This window comes from Balaenoptera physalus (genome assembly GCF_965194825.1).
Source record: "Balaenoptera physalus genome assembly, chromosome: 4".
NCBI classification, from domain to species: Eukaryota; Metazoa; Chordata; class Mammalia; order Artiodactyla; family Balaenopteridae; genus Balaenoptera; species Balaenoptera physalus.
Genome location: NC_138891.1, coordinates 24,799,087 through 24,820,491, shown reverse-complemented (window position 1 = coordinate 24,820,491; position 21,405 = coordinate 24,799,087). Strand labels below are relative to the sequence as shown.

The 21,405-nt window shown below is 37.3% G+C and overlaps 1 protein-coding gene and 1 long non-coding RNA gene across 6 annotated transcripts in view; one reads left to right on the top strand and one right to left on the bottom strand.

Moving 5' to 3' along the window:
• The window catches only part of GK5 (glycerol kinase 5), an 81,654-nt gene that overhangs the window by 37,784 nt on the left and 22,465 nt on the right, over nt 1-21,405 (top strand). For 3 of the 5 annotated variants that reach the window (XM_082461254.1, XM_082461251.1, XM_082461255.1), the window contains exons 5-11: nt 4,057-4,188; nt 11,738-11,813; nt 12,380-12,441; nt 12,897-12,970; nt 13,175-13,235; nt 14,634-14,760; nt 16,063-16,167. In XM_082461254.1, the coding sequence (XP_082317380.1) occupies nt 4,057-4,188; nt 11,738-11,813; nt 12,380-12,441; nt 12,897-12,970; nt 13,175-13,235; nt 14,634-14,760; nt 16,063-16,167 (637 nt within the window). The remainder of the gene's footprint in view (nt 1-4,056; nt 4,189-11,737; nt 11,814-12,379; nt 12,442-12,896; nt 12,971-13,174; nt 13,236-14,633; nt 14,761-16,062; nt 16,168-21,405) is intronic. The other 2 variants (XM_082461252.1, XM_082461253.1) reach the window with 2 other exon arrangements.
• Nucleotides 1-21,405, bottom strand: part of LOC309660551 — a 247,780-nt gene that overhangs the window by 222,761 nt on the left and 3,614 nt on the right. Inside the window, exon 2 of the long non-coding RNA XR_014263456.1 lies at nt 20,552-21,295. This is a non-coding gene — a long non-coding RNA (uncharacterized lncRNA). The remainder of the gene's footprint in view (nt 1-20,551; nt 21,296-21,405) is intronic.

The following is a 21,405-nucleotide window of genomic DNA, read 5'->3' as shown; positions in this document are numbered from 1 at the left end:
ACCATGATGCCTGGCAAATGATGATGCTGATGACGACAGTGACAGCAGTAGTGGCATCTCACTCCGAAGTGTGAGACTACCGAGTTAAAGAGCGAGACAATTTTCCAGCTCCTCAAATATGGTGAAACCTGCAATATTTGGTCTTACAATCAGTATTGCATATGGATTGTTCTAATGCTTCTAATGCCGCACAGTTAAATGCCTTCTCAGTTAGGCTGCCCCTACCAGGTGGCGCATGGGGAGTATCCGGAGCATCAGTTTTCCTTGATAAGTGTTCGGAGACATTAATTTTATATGAAAACAAACTTGAATACATTATAGAATATGACAGCAATGCACGAGTGAAACAAATCTGCCGTAGGCTCACCCACAATGATTTTTTTTGTTAGTTTAATATATAAAAATGCACCTTGCTTTAATAACTTGTGAGGCTGAATACTGAGGGGTGCTGTTTATGGGAAAGATAGAGTAAGAGAGTTGAAAGTGGTTATAAGGAAATATTGTGAACTTTGAATGATATAGTTTAAAATTATACTATTTATAATGTGCAGTGTTATACTTTAATGTATAATTTTAGTTTTGAATAGGTCAAATCATTAGATGTTCCTTAAGTTAGTCAGTGAGGTGTTTGATAAAACTTTTATTCCTTTTAAAATAAATTGTGAAAACATTTATTTCTGTAGTATAAGCCCCAGATCTCAAATCGTGATGAAAAACTGACATCAAGCACAAAACTGAGCATTTAAAGCACTTGTCTACTTGATATTGAACAGGTATATGATATAAGTTTTGGCCTCTCTTAGCAGAGAAATGCACACAGACTCGGAGTTTAGCACACAAAATTGCAGAGCTGGTTCTGCCAGTGAAGGAACTCTACCCTATAATCATCCTTTTCCAGATGCTTATGGTCTGTTGACTCAGGTTCTTGGAAATGTTTAGGGAGGATGTGCCAGAGCTGGCACCAAGGTCGTGCGTTTAGCCAAGGCTGCCCGCAGGCAAAGTGGTGAAGTAATTGAGGCGTGGTGGCAATCTCCTGGCACCACAGTTTCCTCCAGTCACGCCAGGCACCCATGCTTCCTCTCACTGTTCCGATTCTTGCCTGTTGGTTGCTAAGGCTTCTCTTTGCTTTTAGCGTAAAAGTCCCAACTCCTTACCAGAGTTTGACCCTGTCTCCAGCTCTGACCCCTTCCCAGACCCCTCTCTCCCTGAAGTTGCTAAGGATTAGGCTCCAGCCTTGCCAGCCCTCAAGCCCTTTCTTACCTGAAGGCCCTCGTGTCTGCAAGGGGCTCTCTCTGCCACCATGGCTGGATGCTTCTCATCCTTCAGGGCCCAGCCTCACCACCACCTCCTCTGTGGGAGCCCTTCTCTGCCATCCTGTTCATAGTAGCGCTCCTCACCCCCCAGTCCGATCTCTATTACTGTCCTTTATTTCTTTCACAGCACTCATCAAATTTCAGAGACTCTGAGATGTACATTTCTTAATTGAAGTTTTAATTGAGGTCATTGTAGATTCACATGCAGTTGTAAGAAATAATACAGAGATCCCTTACAGGCTTTGCAGTTTCTCCCAGTGGTAACATTTTACAAAACTATAGCATAAAAAAAACACAAAACTATAGCATAATGTTACAACCAGGATATTGACATTAATATAATCCATAGATCTTATTCAGATTTCCCCAGTTTTACTTGTACTCACTTCCATTTGTAGGTATGTGTATGTGTTTTAGTTTCTATACAGTTTTTTCCATATGTTCACTTACCTATCACCGCAAGGATGATGAACAGACGGGGAACAGTTCCATCACTACAAGGATCCCTCCCTCATGTTGCTTTTCACAACCACATCCACCGCTCTCCTGTGTACCTCTCCCATCCCTAGCTCCTTGCAACCACTAATCTGTCCTCCATTACGCATTTTTCTCAATTCAAAAATGTTATATATGTGGAATCATGCAGCATAAAACATTTTTTTGATTTGCTTTTTTCACTTAGTATGATTCTCTGGAGAATGCAGGTTGTTACATGTATCAATAGCTTGTTTCCTCTTTATTGCTGAGTTGTATTCAGTGGTACAGATGTACCACCTGTTGAGGGACATCTCTGCTAATTCCAGGTTTGGGCTATGACAGATAAAGCTGTTATGAACATTTGTTTATGGAATTTTATGTGAACATAAGTTTTCACTTCTCTGAGATAAATACCTCAAGAGGATGATTGCTAGGTTATAGGGTAACTGCATGTTTTATTTTGTAAGAAACTGCCATACTTTTTCCCCAAGTGGTTGTACCATTTGCATTCCCACCAGCAATGTATGAGTTATAACACATACATTTTTTTTCCAATTTTGAAAAGGATGATTTTTAACTAGGATACATTTTTTAATCATCAGGGGTTTTTCGGTCATTTTAACCATAAATTATATCTTACAATTATGTCATAATTTAACTAGCAGGATTTTTTCCTTTTTTGCTAGTACGTTAAATAGTGGTTCATCTAACAACCAGTGTCTTCTTAGATTATCTCATTTATTGATTTGATTAAATATTTGTCTGTCTCTTCCCACTAGAATGTAAATTTCAAGAAGGCAGTGATTCTGCCTCTTGTTCACTCTGTTTTCTCAGGACCTAGCGCAGTTCTTGGTACATGGAAGGTACTCAATAAATATTTGTTAAATATATGAACAAAAGTGTTCCTCGTTCATATGTTGACTAAAAGTGCAGGTATTAGAACTCTTAGTACTTTTTGTGTGCCCCCGCCAAAGTATCTGCATTTTAACAGAAGATCCCTGAAGGATCCTAAATCTAAGTTTTTATACAGAAAAGTATAGTTGCTTATGGAAGAAGGACTCACTTCAGTTTGAAATGTTTCTTAACATATAACACATCAGAAGAAGGATTCTGGGTGTTCACCTTAAATACTTTTAAAAAGTCTTATATTTAATAAGTAATGTAAAATATAAGGAAGTGCAGAAGGTTTGAGTACTGAACAGGGTGAAAAGGAGGGTACAGACTTTCAGTTATACGATGAATAAGGTCTGGGGATCTAATGCATAATATGGTGACTAGTTCATAATACTGTATCTTATAACTGAAATTTGCTAAGGGAGTAGAACGTAAGTGTTCTCACCAAAAAGAAAAAAAGGTGAAAAAAATGAAAATGAGCCTCATTGTTCAAAAAAAAAAAAGGACAAAACTGAAATGTAGAGAGAACTGAGTCTACACATTTCTTGATTGATGCATTATGCTAAAAATGAAAGAAAAATAAATTTATTTCTATTTTAAATAAATAAACCAAAATCTTTCCATTTATTTTGGGGAGGGATGGGAATAATAGGAAAAAATGCAAAAAGTAGGTAAATTCTCTATAAATGAATGTTTTGTGAAACATCAGTATCAGAAGTTGAATTGTCCATCTGCATCCTTCTACTTAGGTAGCAGGATAAGGGTTTATTTTACTGTTGTTTTTTGGGTGTTTTTTAGTATGTCTTATAAACCTTAAAACTCAATGCTAGTTTTCTGTATAAGGCTTTTTTTTTTTCAGTTAAAGATTTTGCATACGAAGAAGTAAGTTGAAAACTGTATGTTTCATCTTCAATCATTAGATAAATATAAATAGTATTAAATAAAATCTCTTATCCCAAATTTTAAGCACTTAATGTGTAGGGGAGCTTCCCTTCTGGGTTAATAGTAACTTGATTAAAAATATATTTCTAATAGAAAAATAGCCTTCTCCCTTGACTCTCTACCTTTACTTCCATAGTTAAAAATAGATAAAGAGGTAGAAAACAGTTATTTTTAAAAGACTTTTATAAGTACTTGAGCCTCTAGTGTTTGCTAAAGAAGTTCATAGTAGATGTGCCACATTTCATATTTTAGAATGCAAATTGTCCTCTTAGGGTGCTTTGCTTGATCTCCTTAAGTGCTGAGAACACTTTATAAGTAGTTAAATAAATTGTTTGCTATTGGGTTGGTTTGCATGTATATGAAATTTAATATAGAAACATCAAACACCATTAAATGCATTTTCCTAAAATATCTTTTTTAAAAAAAATAGCTCATACACAGTTCCTGCCGAGTGCTGCACTTCGTCACTAGAAGTAAACGATTTTTAGCAGCCAGTTTGTTCACTTTCACAACCCAGCATGTTTCTTTGAGATTGGCCTGGATTTTGCAGAACCTGACTGAGGTAAGGAAAGAGTGTGCGTGTGTGTGTGTGTGTGTCTAGATTATGGGGATAAAAAAATGCAAGGAATAAAGATAATAATTTGATTTTTTGAGGGAAAATTAAGTGTCCACCACATTGGGATGGAAGACAAGGAATCCTTACTCAATTTGGTTTTTTTAAACCTTTTTATTGTGAGTCATGGCACATATAGAAAAGTGAACAAAACAAAAATGTATCACTCAATGATATTTTGTGGAGCAAATATCTGTGTAACACTACTCAAATCAAGAACTAGAACACTGTGGCACTATGTATTACATTTTCTTTCCACTTTTACAATTTACATGTTTATTCCTCACCACTACACTTTAGCTTTCTTTGCCTGAATATTTTTGAATTTTGTAAATGGAATCATACAGTGCTTATTCTTTTGTGTCTGACTCCTTTTGCTTAACATTATATTTGTTAAATATGCCCAAATTGTATGTAAATTAATTTCCTTATATTTTCATTATTATTTAGTGTTCAGTGTATGATTTTACGTAGTTTATCCATTTATCCACTTTGTTCATGTACATTTGAGTTATTTCCAAATGTACATTTTGGGCCATTATGAATAATGCTATGTAAATGCGTTTCTGCTGTGTCTATACATGGGAATGGAATTTTTAGGGCATGAATGTGTATATATATTTTCACCTTTAGTGGATAATATCAAACATTTTTCCACAGTTTTTGAAAATTTACACACCCCTCATCAGTGAAGGAGGGAATTTATAATTTCATTTACCATCATAATTGATATTATCAGTCTTTTTAATTTTAGCCATTTTGGTGGGTAGGTAGTGATATTTCATTGTGGTTTTAGACTGGATAAAAAAGCAAAATCAAACTATATGCTGTCTTATGGGAGACATACTTTAGATTCAAAACTACAAATCAGTTAAAAGTAAACGGATGGAATCTATGAAACAGAAACAGACTCACGGACATAGAGAAGACAGGCTTGTGGTTGCCAGCGGGGAGGGGGAGTGGGGAGGGAAGGATTGAGTGGTTGGGATTAGCACATGCAAACTAGTATATATAGGATGGATAAACAACAAGGTCCTACTGTATGGTGCAGGGAACTATATTCAATATCCTGTGATAAACCATAATGGAAAAGAATATGAAAGAGAATGTATATATATGTATATATGAATATGAAAGAGAATATATATATATGTATATAGAATCACTTGGCTGTACAGCAGAAATTAACACAACATTGTAAATCAACTATACTTCAATAAAATATTTTTTTAAAAAGCAAATGAATGGAAAAGATTTCCATGCAAACAGCAACCACAAGCTAAGTGACTATGCTAATATCAGACGAAACAAACTTTAAAAACAAACAAAAAAATGTTACTAGAGAAAAAGAAGGGCATTTTATAATAAGAAGAAGTCAATCCATCAGAAATATATAACAATTGGGACTTCCCTGGCATTCCAGTGCTTAAGACTCCACACTTCCACTGCAGGGGGCACAGGTTCCATCCCTGGTCGGGGAAGATCCTGCATGCTGAGCTGCACAACCAAAAAATATATATATAACGATAATGCACCTAATAACAGTGCTCCAAAATACAGGAAGCAAAAACTGACAGAACTGAAGGTGTAAATAAACAATTCATCAGTGCTAGTTAGAACAACTAGAGAGAAGATCAACAAGGAAATAGAAAACTTGAACAACAGCATAAACCAACTAGACCTAATAGACATTTATGGAAAACTAATAACAGCAGAATATACATCCTTCTTAAGTGTACATGGAACCTGCGCCAGGATAGAACATATGCTACACCATAATACAAGTCTCAATAAATTTGAAAGGACTGAAATTATACAAAGTATTCCTATGACTACAAAGGAATGAAATTAGAAATAAGTAGCAAAAAGAAATTTGGGAAGTTCAAAAATATGTGGAAATTAAACAAAGCACTTTTAAATAATCAATGGGTAAAAGAAGAAGTATCAAGAGAAATTAGAAAATACTTTGAGATAAATGAAAATGAAAACACAGTATACTAAGATATGATGTAGCAGGAGTAGTCTTTACAGGGAAATTTAGAACAAGACTGTATTACATAGAGAGACTACATGAAAACAAATCTAATATTCTCCCTTAAGACACTGGAAAAAGGTGAGCAAACTAAACCCAAAGCAGGCAGAAGGAAAGTAATATAAAGGCTAGAGTGAAAATTGATGAAATAGAGAATAGAAAAACAGTTGAAAAAATCAACAAAACCAAAAGTTGGTTTGAAAAGATTAGCTAGACTGACAACAAGAAAAAAAGAGAGAGAGGGAAAGATCCAAATAACTGAAATTATGAATGAAAGAGGGAACATTAATTCCAACTTCACAGAAGTACAAAACACTATTAAGCAATACTATGAACAAGTGTATGCCAAATTAGATAACTTAGAAAAAATGGAAAAATTCCTAGAAATGCACAGACTACCCAAACTGACTCAAGAAGACATATACAAGCAGAATAAATCTTTTGTCCTTTAAAAAAATTAGTACATGTTAATTTTAGAGGAGTTTTAGGTTTACAGAAACATTGAGCAGAAAGTACAGAGTTCCCATATTCCCCCCAACACGGTTTTCCTGTTATTAATATCTTGCATTAATATGCTACATTTGTTGCAATTGATGAATCAGCAGTGACACATTATTATAAAATATTATTAATGTAATGTATCTATGATTACAGTATCATACAAAATAGTTTCACTGCCTAAAAATCCCCTGCACTTCATTTATTCATCCCTCTCCTCTTACCCCTGAACCCCTGGCAACCACCAATTTTCTTTTTTTAACTGTCTTTATATAGTTTTGCCTTTTCCAGAATGTTGTATAGTTGGAATCATACAGAATGTAGCCTTTTCAGACTGGCTTCTTTCACTTAACAATATGCATTAAAGGTTTCTCCATGTCTTTTTGTGGTTTGATAGCTCATTTCTTTTTACCACTAATTAGTATTTCATTGTGTAGACGTATCACAGTGTGTTTATCCAGTCAGCTATTGAAGGATATCTTGTTGCTTCCAGTTTTTGGCAATTATGAATAAAGCTGCTGTAACATTTGTGTGGAGGTTTTTGTATGAACATAAATTTTCACCTCGTTTGGGTAAATACCTAGGTATGCGATTGCTGGATCATATGGTAAGACTATGTTTAGCTTTGTAAGAAACTGCCAAATTGTCTTCCAAAGTGGTTGTACCATTTTGCATTTCTACCAACAATGAATGGGAGTTGCTTCACATCCTTGCTAACATTTGATGTCAGTGTTTTGGATTTTAGCCATTCTGATAGGTGTGATGTAGTATCTCATTGGTTTAATTTGCAATTCCCTAATACAGGGGGTCCCTAACCACTGGTACTGGTCGGTGGCCTTTTAGGAACGGGGCTGCACAGCAGGAGGTGAGTGGTGGGCAAGCAAGCGAAGCTTCATCTGCTGCTCCCCATCGCTCCCCATCACTCGCATTACCGCCTGAACCATCCCCCACCCCCCGTCCGTGGAAAAATTGTCTTCCATGAAACTGGTCCCTGGTGCCAAAAAGGTTGGGGACCCGCTGCTCTAATAACATATGATGTACAAATATGACTCTACTCTCATTTCTTTTCCTTTGCATTGACAAGGACCTCCAGGATATATTGACTAGAAGGGATGACTACAAACATCCTTTTCTCATTCCTGATCTTGGAACAAAAGCTTTCAACATTTCACATTTAGTATAAATTTCTTTAGCTATCCTTTATCAAATTAAGGAAATTCTCTACTTTTCCTAGTTTGCCAAGACATTTTGTCATGACTGGATGTTGACTTGATCAAACACATTTTCTGCGCTTATTATCTAGGTGTGACAACCTGCTTGGGGTTGGTAGGGTGTCTTAAATTCATTGTTTGATATATGTTGTTGATTCGGAAAATTTCTCAGCCATTATCTTCACATATAAATTTCTGCTGCATTCTGCTTATCTTCTTTCCTTCTGAAAATCTGATTACATGTATGTTGGACCTTTTGACTAAATCCTTTTTGTCTCTCACTCTGTCTTACATATTTTCTATTCTTTGGTCTCTATGGACTTTATTCAGGATATTTTCTTCTAACCTGTCTTCCAAATCTCGTATCTCTTTGTTTCTAATGTTCTATTATGAAAACCCGTCCATTAAGTTCTTAATATTTTTAGTTCTAGAATTTCACTTTTTTTCCCCACATAATTAGCATGGTATTTTAAAAGTCCATGGCTATTAATTCCAATATCTGTAGCTCCTATGGACTGTCTCTTTCTCCTCCCCCCGCCCCCTGCAATGTTCTCTTGTTTCCTTGTATGCCTGGTTACTTAATTGGTTTTTTTAAAAAATTTTAAGCCACTTTATTGAGGTATGATTATTGGCATACAAATAGCTATGCATATTTAATGCATACAACTTGATGAGTTTGGTGAACCTGGCTACTTGTTTGTATGTATGTGTGTGTATATATGTACATATATGTGTGTGTGTGTGTGTGTATGTGTGTGTATATATATATGAACTAGACATTATATTTGTGAGCTTGTGTGTAGAAATGATGAGAGCTTTAACATATCTTGCTCTGGATAGTATCCATGTATGCTTCTTCCATTCTTCTATGCACCAGCATTATCTCAATCCAATTTAATGATTGAGTTGGTTCAAAGCTGAGTTGGAGTTCCTACAAGAGCCCATCCTTCTAGTTTACCCTTTCTCCTAGGGTAGAGCCATTTGGAGTCTTAACCCAATGTGCGGAGGATTGCCCTTGGTCCTCCTACCTTAGGAAGCCCTGATACCTACTCTGTGTCCCTCTAGCCTCACAAGGGCCTACTACCTATCAATCAGAGGGCCTGGCTCTCAAATATTTTTTTTAATAAATTTACTTATTTTATTTATTTATTTTTGGTTGCATTGGGTCTTTGTTGCTGTGCGCGGGCTTTTTCTGGTTGCAGCAAGCAGGGACTACTCTTCTTTGCAGTGTGTGGGCTTCTCATTTCGGTGGCTTCTCTTGTTGCGGAGCATGGGCTCTAGGCACGCAGGCTTCAGTAGTTGTGGCACCCAGGCTCAGTAGTTGTGGCACACGGGCTTAGTTGCTCTGCGGCATGTGGGATCTTCCCGGACCAGGGCTTGAGCCTGTGTCCCCTGATTTGGCAGGCAGATTCTTAACCACTGCACCACCAGGGAAGCCCTCAAGTATTTCTTGAATGAGCAAATGAACTTACTACCTGGCACGCATTATTGCTACTTGCTGAAATTCAGATTAACCTTTGTCTAATCTGAAACAAATTTTAGAATCACAATTTCTAAATTTAAGAATAGTTTGAAATCTAATAATATTACTTTACTCCATATTTAAGTGGTATAGTACTTGACTCTTCAAAATACTTGTTTTAAGTAATCTACAGATGACTTATTTTTTTGGAACTCATGTCATCTGTCTTCATTTTATTGATACTTTCTACTGTTAAAATATGATTCATTCTTAAATGTCTCCATTTGCTGTTTTTAAAAATCTCATTTATTTAGCAAGCTTTATTTTTTTAACATCTTTATTGGAATATAATTGCTTTACAGTGTTGTGTTAGTTTCTGCTGTATAACAAAGTGAATCAACTATATGCATACGTATATCCCCATATCTCCTCCCTCTTGCCTCTCTCTCCCACTCTCCTTATCCCACCCCTCTAGAAGGTCGCAAAGCACTGAGCTGATCTCCCTGTGCCATGCAGCTGCTTCCCACTAGCTATCTATTTTACATTTGGTAGTGTATATATGCAGAGCTACTCTTTTACTTCGTCCCAGCTTACCCTTCCCCCTCCCCGTGTCCTCAAGTCCATTCTCTGCATCTGTGTCTTTATTCCTGTCTTGCCCCTAGCTTCATCAGAACCATTTTTTTTTAGATTCCACATATATGTGTTAGCATACAGTATTTGTTTTTCTCTTTTTGACTTCACTCTGTATGACAGACTCTAGGTCCATCCACCTCACTACAAATAACTCAATTTCGTTTCTTTTTATGGCTGAGTAATATTCCATTGTATATATGTGCACATCTTCTTTATCCATTCATCTGTCGATGGACACTTGGGTTGCTTCCGTGTCCTGGCTATTGTAAATAGAGCTACAATGAACATTGTGGTACATGACTCTTTTTGAATTATGGTTTTCTCAGGGTATATGCCCAGTAGTGGGATTGCTGGGTCGTATGGTAGTTCTATTTTTAGTTTTTTAAGGAACCTCCATACTGTTCTCCATAGTGGCTGTATCAATTTACGTTCCCACCAACAGTGCAAGAGGGTTCTGTTTTCTCCACACCCTCTCCAGCATTTATTGCTTGTAGATTTTTTGATGATGACCATTCTGACAGGTGTGAGGTGATACCTCATTGTAGTTTTGATTTGCATTTCTCTAATGATTAGTGATGTTGAACATCTTTTCATGTGTTTGTTGGCAGTCTGTATATCTTCTTTGGAGAAATGTCTATTTAGGTCTTCTTCCCATTTTTGGATTAGGTTGTTTGTTTTTTTGATATTGAGCTGCTTGTATATTTTGGAGATTAATCCTCTGTCAGTTGCTTTGTTTGCAAATATTTTCTCCAATTTTTTTTTTAACATGTGCTATATGAAAGGAACCCTCCTAGGTGCTGCGGTTATAAATGCAATCTAGTTCCTGCTCGTAAGGAGCTTAGGGAAGTAATGATGCTGTGAGATAATGGCTATATGGAAGATGTCCGCGTGGTAGTGGGTTAGGCACACCCAAGAAATGCTAGTCTTGAAGGACAAATAGGAGTTGAAGAGGTAATCAAGTAGGATTTGCGGAATTGTTTTCCAGCAAGTTAATGATATCTTTACAAGCATGCCAATTTCTCTATTAGCTAGTTTAAAGAGGTTTTGATTCTTGTGTTTCCTTTGGCAGATTTTTTCTGTGACATTCCAGGTAAGTAATATTTTAGGCTTTAAAGGCCATGAGGATTCTGTCACAAACAGTCTGCCATCGTAGCACGAAAGTAGCCATAAATAATACATAAATAAATGAGCATGGCTGTGTTCCAGCAAAACTTTATTTAAGGACGTGGAAATTTGAGTTTCATATACTTCTCATGTGTCACAAGGTATTCTTTCTGTTCTTTTAACCACTATAAAATTACAAAAACGTTCCTAACTTGAGGTACAGACAACAGGTTGGATTTGACCTGTGAGCCATACTGTGCCATGCCATTTTAGACTTTCTATATTTAGACATATTTGTATATCTAAACTAAAAAAGAGGTATGTTGTATTTTGAGTTTTTTTCATCACAAAAGTAAACATTCTTGGTGTAAAACTAAAGCCTTTCATAACCTATGGTAATTGCTTAGAACCATTGGGGATAAATTCTAGAAATTATTTCTCTATGTATATATTAATTTTTATAAAAAATGGGATTATATTGTATTTAGTGGTTGGCACTTAGTCATTCACTTAATAATTTAGCCTTTTGAATTGATTTTGTGCTTCTGTGTTTTCAAGGTGCAAAAGGCAATTGAAGAAGAAAATTGCTGCTTTGGGACTATTGATACCTGGTTGTTACATAAGCTCACAAAAGGTAAAGATGATTTGATAGATCTGTATCTCAAGTAAGTGGAATTTGACTGACAGAAATGATTTATCTGAAAAAAGTGGAAGTTTGAAACTTTTTCCCCCATATCCCAGACAAACTGTTTCTTTGGTACCATAGTAACTTCATATTATACTAAAGCTAGATTAATTTCAGTTTTGTTCTAAGAAGAGGGTGATTTTAAAATTGTGATGAAACCTCAAACATAAGACCGAGGAACAGTCGTAATTTTGAGAGTAAGACTTGAGTTCAATTCCTAATCTGCCACTTTGCAGCTATACCTGTAGTATAGCTATAGGTAATTACGTTGCTTCTCTGAGCCCCTTTCCACATCTTTAAATTGGGAATCATGATATGGAAACGTGCCTGAAAGTGCTTTGGTAAAGTATAAAATTTCAAAAAGATTTAGTGGGAAATTGCTTTGGAGACTTTGCACTGGAAATACACATTTTGGAATGAATTTGAGGGCAGACAAAGGTCGAGACTATAAACTAGGGATAGGTGTTGATTTATACTACCTGATCATAAATAAATCGTTTCCAATATAAATTTAGGTTCTGAATTTGCCACAGATTTTTCAAATGCCAGTACAACTGGACTTTTTGACCCATATGAGGTAAAGTTTTTTTCCCTTCTTCTTTTTTTTTTTTGAATTTATTTATTTTATATATTTTACTTTTGGCTGCATTGGGTCTTCTTTGCTGTGCGCGGGCTTTCTCTAGTTGTGTCGAGCGGGGGCTACTCTTCGTTGCTGTGCGCGGGCTTCTCATTGCGGTGGCTTCTCTTGTTGTGGAGCACGAGCTCTAGGCGTGCAGGCTTCAGGGGTTGTGCACGTGGGCTCAGTAGTTGTGGCTTGCGGGCTCTAGAGCGCAGGCTCAGTAGTTGTGGTGCATGGGCTTAAATGCTCCTGGCATGTGGGGTCTTCCCAGACCAGGGCTCGAACCTGTGTCCCCTGCGTTGGCAGATGGATTCTTAACCACTGAGCCACCAGGAAAGCCCCTTCCCTTCTTTTTGAATCACCAGTCTTTCTGTAATTTAGTTTGGATTCTGATGACATGTTTCTGTGCTCAGATGTGTTGGAGTAAGCTCATCACCTCCCTGCTTTCAATCCCGCTCTCTCTCCTGCCTCCCGTGAAGGATACGAGGTAATAATGCAAATCAGACATAGAAACCAGCAAAATTGTCCCTGAATTCACCTGGCCTGTGTGGGGAAAAGCATCTTATTACACGTTTGAGGTGCTTGTATGTTCATTATGTAACTTTTTGGCCTATGCTAAAAACAATTCGCTGAATTTTAGAATTAATATTTCTAGAGCTATAACTTACTTTTTAACCAATTTTATTTGAAGCCACAATTTTGGATCAGTGGATGAAGAGATATTTGGCGTGCCTATACCAGTAGTGGCCTTGGTAAGTAGAAAACTTGAGGGCTTCTCCTTGTATAGTATAAACTAAATGAATCTATATGAATAGTTAGGATTAGATTTAAGAAACAAAAAAGGTCCTTGCAGAATAAAGTTAAAATATCTTTTTTCTTTTTAACTTAAAGGGCTCTCAGTATAATCAGAAGTGTTCTCCACTTTCTGGAAAGGGGACCCATGGGCCAGTGTTCTATCATGGAAATACTTTATAACCTTTTCTGACTTCTCTATATATAGTTTTTCAGAAAACTGTGTTAAATTTTTAAAAAATGTTGTATTTTGAGTAATGTGTGGCTTATTTAATACTCTGAGACAAAAAACAGTGATGGGGCCAATGCTTAGTTTATATATGATATAGTATAATGATAAACCGTGATAGGGCAATTAAAGTGAAGAAGAAATATATTTACATTTTATAAAATCCTTCATCAGCATCTACTTAGCTGGTAAAGAATTTGTGGATGAGTGCAACATTAGCTGTTCCTGGTTTTTGAGGTTTCTTTCTTGGTTATAGAAACTCAGATCTTGCCTTTAATTTCCTGTAACAGCTTAAACAGGAGGTATAGAGCATCTGTCCCTAGATGGACAGCCACTATGGTAGGTGGAGAAATCAAGTGAGGGGAGGGGAATTAAATTCTCAAGTTACGAATTCCTAGAGAGGATCAGTCTTATTCAACTCGGGGTAGGCTCAGGTTTAGATTAAGGTATGGCTAGAAGACATAGATTAGTGAGAAAGCATTCTTCAGATGAGTTTTGGTCCTTAAAATATTGCTGTATATATATCTACATGTAGTTACGTTAACAAAATATTATAGGGAAGTCCCTGGTGGTCTAGTGGTTAGGATTTGGCACTTTCACTGTCATGGCCTGGGTTCAATTCCTGGTTGGGGAGCTGAGATCCTGCAAGCCGTGAGATGTGGGGGAAAAAAAAAAAGTTATAATTTTTTTTAACAAAAATGTATGTTTGGGAAATGTATAGTTTTAACCTACATCTACTTATACACCTATCACTCTTATTAAAAGAGAAATTTGTGTGGCCGGTTATTTTGACTAACGAGTGAAAATGCTTGCAAGTTGCAAATGAACAATCTTAGTTGTTTTTTTCTGGACAAATTTTATTCTGACTTTTATTTCTAAGATTATTCTTATGATACTTAAAAGTGATGAAGTAGGTTGACTGCTGAAAATTCCCGAGACACGTTAGTTATCCCCATAACGTTAGTCCTAGAGAGACTCCTATCATATAGTTGTTGCTCTCTGTTTCCTTTTTTTAAGGAAAAGGAAATAAAATGGTGAACCATGAGAATACAGTAAGTAAGACAGTGGGATACAGTGAAACGGAACACTGCTAAGGGCCCAAGGTCTTATATTTGAATGTTTTTGGCAGGTTGCTGACCAGCAATCAGCCATGTTTGGCGAATGCTGCTTCCAGACAGGAGATGTGAAGTTAACCATGGGAACTGGGACATTTTTGGATATTAATACTGGAAATAACCCTCAACAGAGTGTTGGAGGTAGGTAGTTAGAATTTATCCTATTTATTAATAAAATATCCCTTCTTTTTACTTGTTTAACTTTTGTGACACTATTTTCTTATTTTATATTAAGGATATTGTCTAATATTTTTCATTATTCTTCTTAGAGACAGTTAATCCCCATTTCCCTTTTTTCTTAAATTAAAAGCACTAAAAAATGAGAAAGACTTTATGGAAAAGTTCAGAAAGACTAGGGTATTTTGGTCAGCTTTCCAAATATTTACCTATAATACATGTTATATTTGTTGAAAACATCTTTCTAGGCCTCTAAAATTTCTTTTATGTGTTAGAATTTCTTCTTTTTGTGATACTTTTTGGGGGTGGTACTTCTCAACTAGTGATCCATGCATATTTAGGGTTTTAATGACAATTGCTAAGAATTTGCTCTGTCTAATGGAGGAAATCCTGGAATGCACAAACCAAGAAATTTAGATTGTGTAACTGCACCCAGGAGGGCTTGGGGCTCTTAGTCTGAGCTCTGGTCTCCTAACATGGTTACTAAGAGGTGGATTTAAAAATGTTTTTCTTGCCTTTCATCCCCCCTAAAGTTCTTCCTTTCCCCCTAACTGGGAAAATGAAAGCTGGAAAAATGATCATTATAAAAATTAAATTAAAGGAAAAAGAAACAAAAACAGAAGAATGATCATTGTTTCTATTTAGGAACCTTGTTTAGAAACTACAGATAGGGGACCTCCCTGGTGGTCCAGTGGTTAAGACTTCGCCTTCTAATGCAGGAGGTGCGGGTTCAATCCCTGGTCAGGGAGTTAAGATCCCATATGCCTTGGGACCACAAAACCAAAACATAAAACAGAAGCAGTATTGTAACAAATTCAATAAAGAGTTAAAAAAAAAATTAGAAACTACAGATAAATGCAATAGCATGGTTAGTTGTCTGACAAACCAATCTCATAATAACCTTTAATTTCTCAGTTAAAATATTGTTTCTGTGTTTCTAGAGACATAGATATGCTTGTAGCTAGTAAAAGCTAATATTTATTGTTCGTTTTCTATGCCAGGCACTGCCGTAAGTCCTTTTTCAGTTTATTCTCACAGAAGCTCTCCGAGGTAGACCACTTTACAGTTGAGGAAACTGAGACTAAAAAACTAGAAACTTGTAAGACCACAGCTAGAAAATGAAAGAGGGCTGGAATTTGAACTCCGGCAGTCTGACTCCACAGGCGTGTTGCTAGTCTTTGAGATAATCAAATTGTTCCACTCTAGACATCTCTGTAATGAATTCACTATTTATTGTGTGACTTATATTGTTTATTTGTTTTTAAGGCTTTTATCCATTAATTGGGTGGAAGATTGGGCAAGAAGTGGTGTGCTTAGCTGAAGGCAATGCAGGAGACACCGGTACTGCCATACAGTGGGCTCAACAGTTAGGTGAGTCGTCTGTTTCGACAGATTTCATAGGCCAGACCTAACTCAGGAAAGCCACAGGATCGCAGATCAGCACAAATGGATGATTCAAATGAAATGAAATAAAATGACGTGCTAGAAGAAAATACAGGATGTTATTTTTATGACATTGGGATGGTAAAAGGCTAGGCATTAAAGCCAGATACCATAAAGAAGGAGAATAATAGATGTAAGTATAGAAAACATTAGAACGTATAGGGAGAGATGCTTTAGCAAAGTTGAAAGACAAACTGGTAAGGACAATTTGTAGCATATGTTAGAAAAATTTAAAAAAATGACCAAAAAATTGGACAAAAGGCAGAGGAATAGGTATTTTATAAATCAAGTGACTATTAAAATATGCTGTTTAAATTCAATAATCAAAGAAATACACATTTAAAAATTGATGTCTCCTATTATTGTCAGAAATTAATTAGTTCTACGATGCTCAGCATTGATGGAAACGTAGAGAGAAAAGTATTCTTGTTTTCCATTGGGATGAATGTTAATTAGTGTGGCCTTTCTGGAGGGCAATTAGGCAACACGTATCATTTTATAGAGTACAGACCCTTGGCCCTCAGGTCTATTCTTTGTTTCCTAAGAAAATAATCATACAGGTGTGTAAAGACATGTGTACATACATGGGTGTTTAACACGGCAATTGGAAATAAGTCCCTGTCTAATAATAAAGCATTACGTAAGTAAATGTCAGTACATCCATATAGTGCAACATTGTACAAATAACACAAATACTGTAGTCACAAATAACCGTGTAGTTGCACATCTTACTGACATGCAACATTGTCTGTGATACATTAAGGAAGGGATGAAGCAGTCGCAGAACAACCTATATGAATGTTTTTTGCTTTTTTTTAAAAACAGCTTTTTGAGATATAATTCACATGCCATATAATTCACTTACTTAAGGTGTACAATTCAGTATTTTTTAGTATTTTCACAGGGTTGTGTAGCCATCACCACAATCTAATTTTAGAACATTTTTGTTCTCCATAAAAGAAACCCCCCTACCCATTGGTGGTGACTTCCTGTTCTACCCCCCAGCCCTAAGCTACCATTAATCGACTTTCTGTCTCTATGGATTTGCCTATTCTGGACATTTCATATGGATGGAATCAAACAATATGTGGTCTTTTGTGACTGGCTCCTTTCACTCAGCATGTAATGTTTTCAAGGTTCACCCATGTTGTAGCATGTATCATTACTTCATTTCTTTTCATTGCTGAATAATTTTCCACCATATGGATGAACCAGCATTTATCCATTCAACAGTTGATGGCCATCTGGGTTGTTTCCACTTTTTGGCTGTTGTGAATAATGAAGAGCCTATATATTATATAACCATATTTAATGCATACAGTATGTAGTGTTATATACCAAAGTATTAACAATAGTTATCTCAGATGATTAAATTATGAGGGGCTCTGGCTATCTACTTTGCTGATTTGAACTAAACTGACTTGTTTAAAGACAAAGATAATTCTGTTGGCAGAAAACATACACTTCAGGAGGAAAATGCCAATTCATTCCTTCCTTTCTTCCTTTCTCTCTCTTTCTCTATAAGCCTGCACCTGCATTATCAGCATAAGATTACTTATTAACAACAACAACAAATTGTTTATTTGGAAGCTTTTTATCACTTAAAAGTCTCTTCTTCCTTAAATGTACTTCTTTTAATTTTTTGGACATGTATCTTTAGTCAACTCAGAATTATCAGAAATAGAAAATATAGGTTACCTATTTCTTGTCTTTTAGTTATACCTTTTATTAATTTTACTCCTTCCCCCTCCAAAAAAAATGCAAAGAAAAAGCAGAATAATTTCACATTCCTCATTAAAAAAAAAATCATTCCCAAGTTCCTTTGACATCATGTGCACATTATCAGGGGGAATCATTTCCACTGCTTTGCTGGGTTGGGGCTCATTCACTGTGATTCTCAAGTGATGAAAACTCTTTTCTGGGAGATGGAGCTAAATGGCCCTGACCTAGAAAAGTGGTGTGATTTCCAGTGGACGCATAAGCCCCTCCTGAAGACCAGTCCCATCTCTGGCAGGAAGCAGGACCATTTATCTGACAGGAGAGAGAGAGAATTCAGAGTTGAATTATTTACTTAAAAATTTCAATCATTGGCAGAGCTAAACATTACTGGTATACATCTGTCTGAAATGTAAAAAAAAGTTGACCTTTATTTGAATATATCTCTTTCTGTTCTGAGAATTCACTTTAATGAGTATATCGAGAAAATAACTGAATTATGTTCAGGAGAAACACGGTGCGTAAGAGCCTGAGTAACCCTGTCATTTCCTTAAAGATGTGTATTCTGAGCGTTTATGTCTGTGTGACATGCTGGGTTTGTTCCACTCTGAATGGTGGCTTCCTCCTACCCCTTTACTGGGTTGAATGCCTCCGTCGAGCTCAGGCACAAAAGCTCTTTTAAGCCACTTTCATCTTGACTTTCAGATTTATTTTCTTAATCTTTTTCACACAGGCCAATTCTCTCACTTTTTTCCCCCTTGAGTCCCTATGGGATCATCTCTTTTTCCTTTTCATCCGGTCCATCTTGCTCCCCTTCACTCTTTGTTCTCTATTTTGCTATCTCAATCTTAGAAATATTTTTATGTTTTCCAGCTTTTATTCAGTTAACAAGTAATTAAGTGCTAAGTACGAACCTGGACCTGTACATGCTAGGAGACACCAGTGGATAAGACAGTCACTCCCTGCCCTCACGGAGGTTATAGTCCAGCAGGAAAGATGTATATTAAATGAATAATTGAAAAAAACAAAAGAAATTAGTGTTAAGTACCAGGAAAGAGAAGTAGAAGTAGAATCAGTGATCTCTTTCTAAAGGGAGGGCTTTGTTTGGTCTGGGGAATCAGAGGGCTTCTTTAAAGAAGTCATGTTTCAGGCTTCCCTGGTGGTGCAGTGGTTAAGAATCCACTTGCCAATGCAGGGGACACGGGTTCGAGCCCTGGCCCGGGAAGATCCCACATGCCGTGGAGCAACTAAGCCCATGCTCCACAACTACTGAGCCTGCGCTCTAGAGCTCGTGTGCCACAACTACTGAGCCTGTGTGCCACAACTACTGAAACCCGCGTGCCTAGAGCCCATGCTCCGCAACAAGAGAAGCCCGCGCATGGCAACGAAGAGTAGCCCCCGCTCGCCGCAACCAGAGAAAGCCCGTGCACAGCAACAAAGACCCAATGCAGCCAAAAACAATAAATAAATTAAATAAATAATTTATTTATTTTTAAAAAGTCATCTGCAACTAAAAAAAATAAAAAATAAAAAAAGAAGTCGTGTTTCAGCTAGGACTGAAAGAAGAACAAGAGTGGTTGGACAGATGGGGGAAGCACTTGGTCAAGGAGCAGCCCAAGCAGAGAGGACCAGTGAAGAAGGCCCGGAGCAGGGAGAAGCATGGCCTATTTGAGGAACTGAAAGAATGCCCTATTTCTTTTCTACAACTGAGACAGTTCCCATCTCTGTTGTCCTCCGGTAACATGGGTCAGGGGACATCTTTTCCCTAGCAATTCCACTTTTAATTGCTACATGTCACATCTGCCTGCTCCAGGCAATCCCCATCAGACTCCCAGTATACATTTTAAATTACCCAGGACTCTTGTTTACTAGAAATAAAGGAAACTGATTTCTTCTCTCTGGGTATCTTCCTAAGAGAGATAACAGCCTCTCTCATTAGAGGAGATGAGATAAACATTCTCTCATCTAGGAACTAATTAGGTGGTGGTGAATGGTTACATGTTATTGCTAGTGAGTAGGGTCTTTGTTCATGGTCTTGCATCCCTCTTGCTTCCTGCTGGGATGACACACAGTAAGATAAATATGGCTGCAGCTGGAGTGGAGCCCAGCCATGAATGAAGCCTTGAGTTGTCAAGGAGACTGTGCAGACCCAGGGTCTATAGAGGGCACCAACTGAGTGTTATTGGTGAAACTACCAGAGGCTGGTGAGGACCCTGTAGAAGTTCTCTATGGATCAAGCCTGCTGAGCCAAGAGAAAATCCCCTCAGATGTGGAGAAGAAAAAGCTGGGCCTCCCCACTCCTGGGAGAACCTGATAACAGTGGACGTCAGTACTGATTGGTCTGAATTGCTCCTCTTCCAGGCTAAGTGGAGAGACCTAATCTTTCTCATACTTTGAGAAACCTGAGAGCCAAGGGTATTCGTTCCCTTACCTCTCACTGCCTGCCAACCCCATAAGCCTGACCTGAAGGAGAGCACAAAGCATTCAAGAACATACAGTACCTTGAAGGAGGGTGACCAAGTTCGATAAAGCACAACAGGTGGCTCCCACAGAGGAAGATGTCATGGAGGAAACAGAAGATTAAAATAACAACAACAGTGGGCTTCCCTGGTGGCACAGTGGTTAAGAATCCGCCTGCCAATGCAGGGGACACGGGTTCGATCCCTGGTCCAGGAAGATCCCACATGCCACAGAGTAGCTAAGCCCGTGCGCCACAACTACGGAGGCTGCACTCCACAACAAGAGAAGCCACTGCAATGAGAAGCCCATGCACCGCAATGAAGAGTAGCCCCTGCTCGCCGCAACTAGAGAAAGCCCGTGTGCAGCAACGAAGACCCAACGCAGCCAAAAATAAATAAATATATAAACTTATTCAAAAAAAATAACAACAACAAAAATAAAACAGTAAATGGAAAAAAGAAAATATTGCAAAGAAATGTTGGGAACACATAAAGAATTTCAAAGGACAAAAACCGTGATATATAATATGTAAAGAAATTAATAAAATGTAAAATGGACAGTGCTGAAAACCCAAGTAGGGATCAGGAAGAATTTAACAACAAAAAGGAAAAAAACAGAAAATAAAGCTGAAAGGTAAGAGATATAGAGGAAAGATCAGAGGAAAAAAATATGTGACTAATTGTCTCTTTTCTGGAATATGAAAATGGAATTATGAAATGTAAAAATTGAAGAGAGAATTGAAAATAAATGTCCCTGAGCTGAAGAAAGACCTAAGTTTTCAGAGTGAAATGGCTTTACCAAGTTTAAAAAAGTCGCACGCTAAGACAGTCATATGTAGATGAATTGTCTGAATCCCAAGAATAAAGAAAAGAGTCGAGGGCTTCCCTGGTGGCGCAGTGGTTGAGAGTCTGCCTGCTAATGCAGGGGACATGGGTTCGAGCCCTGGTCTGGGAGGATCCCACATGCCGCGGAGCAACTAGGTCCGTGAGC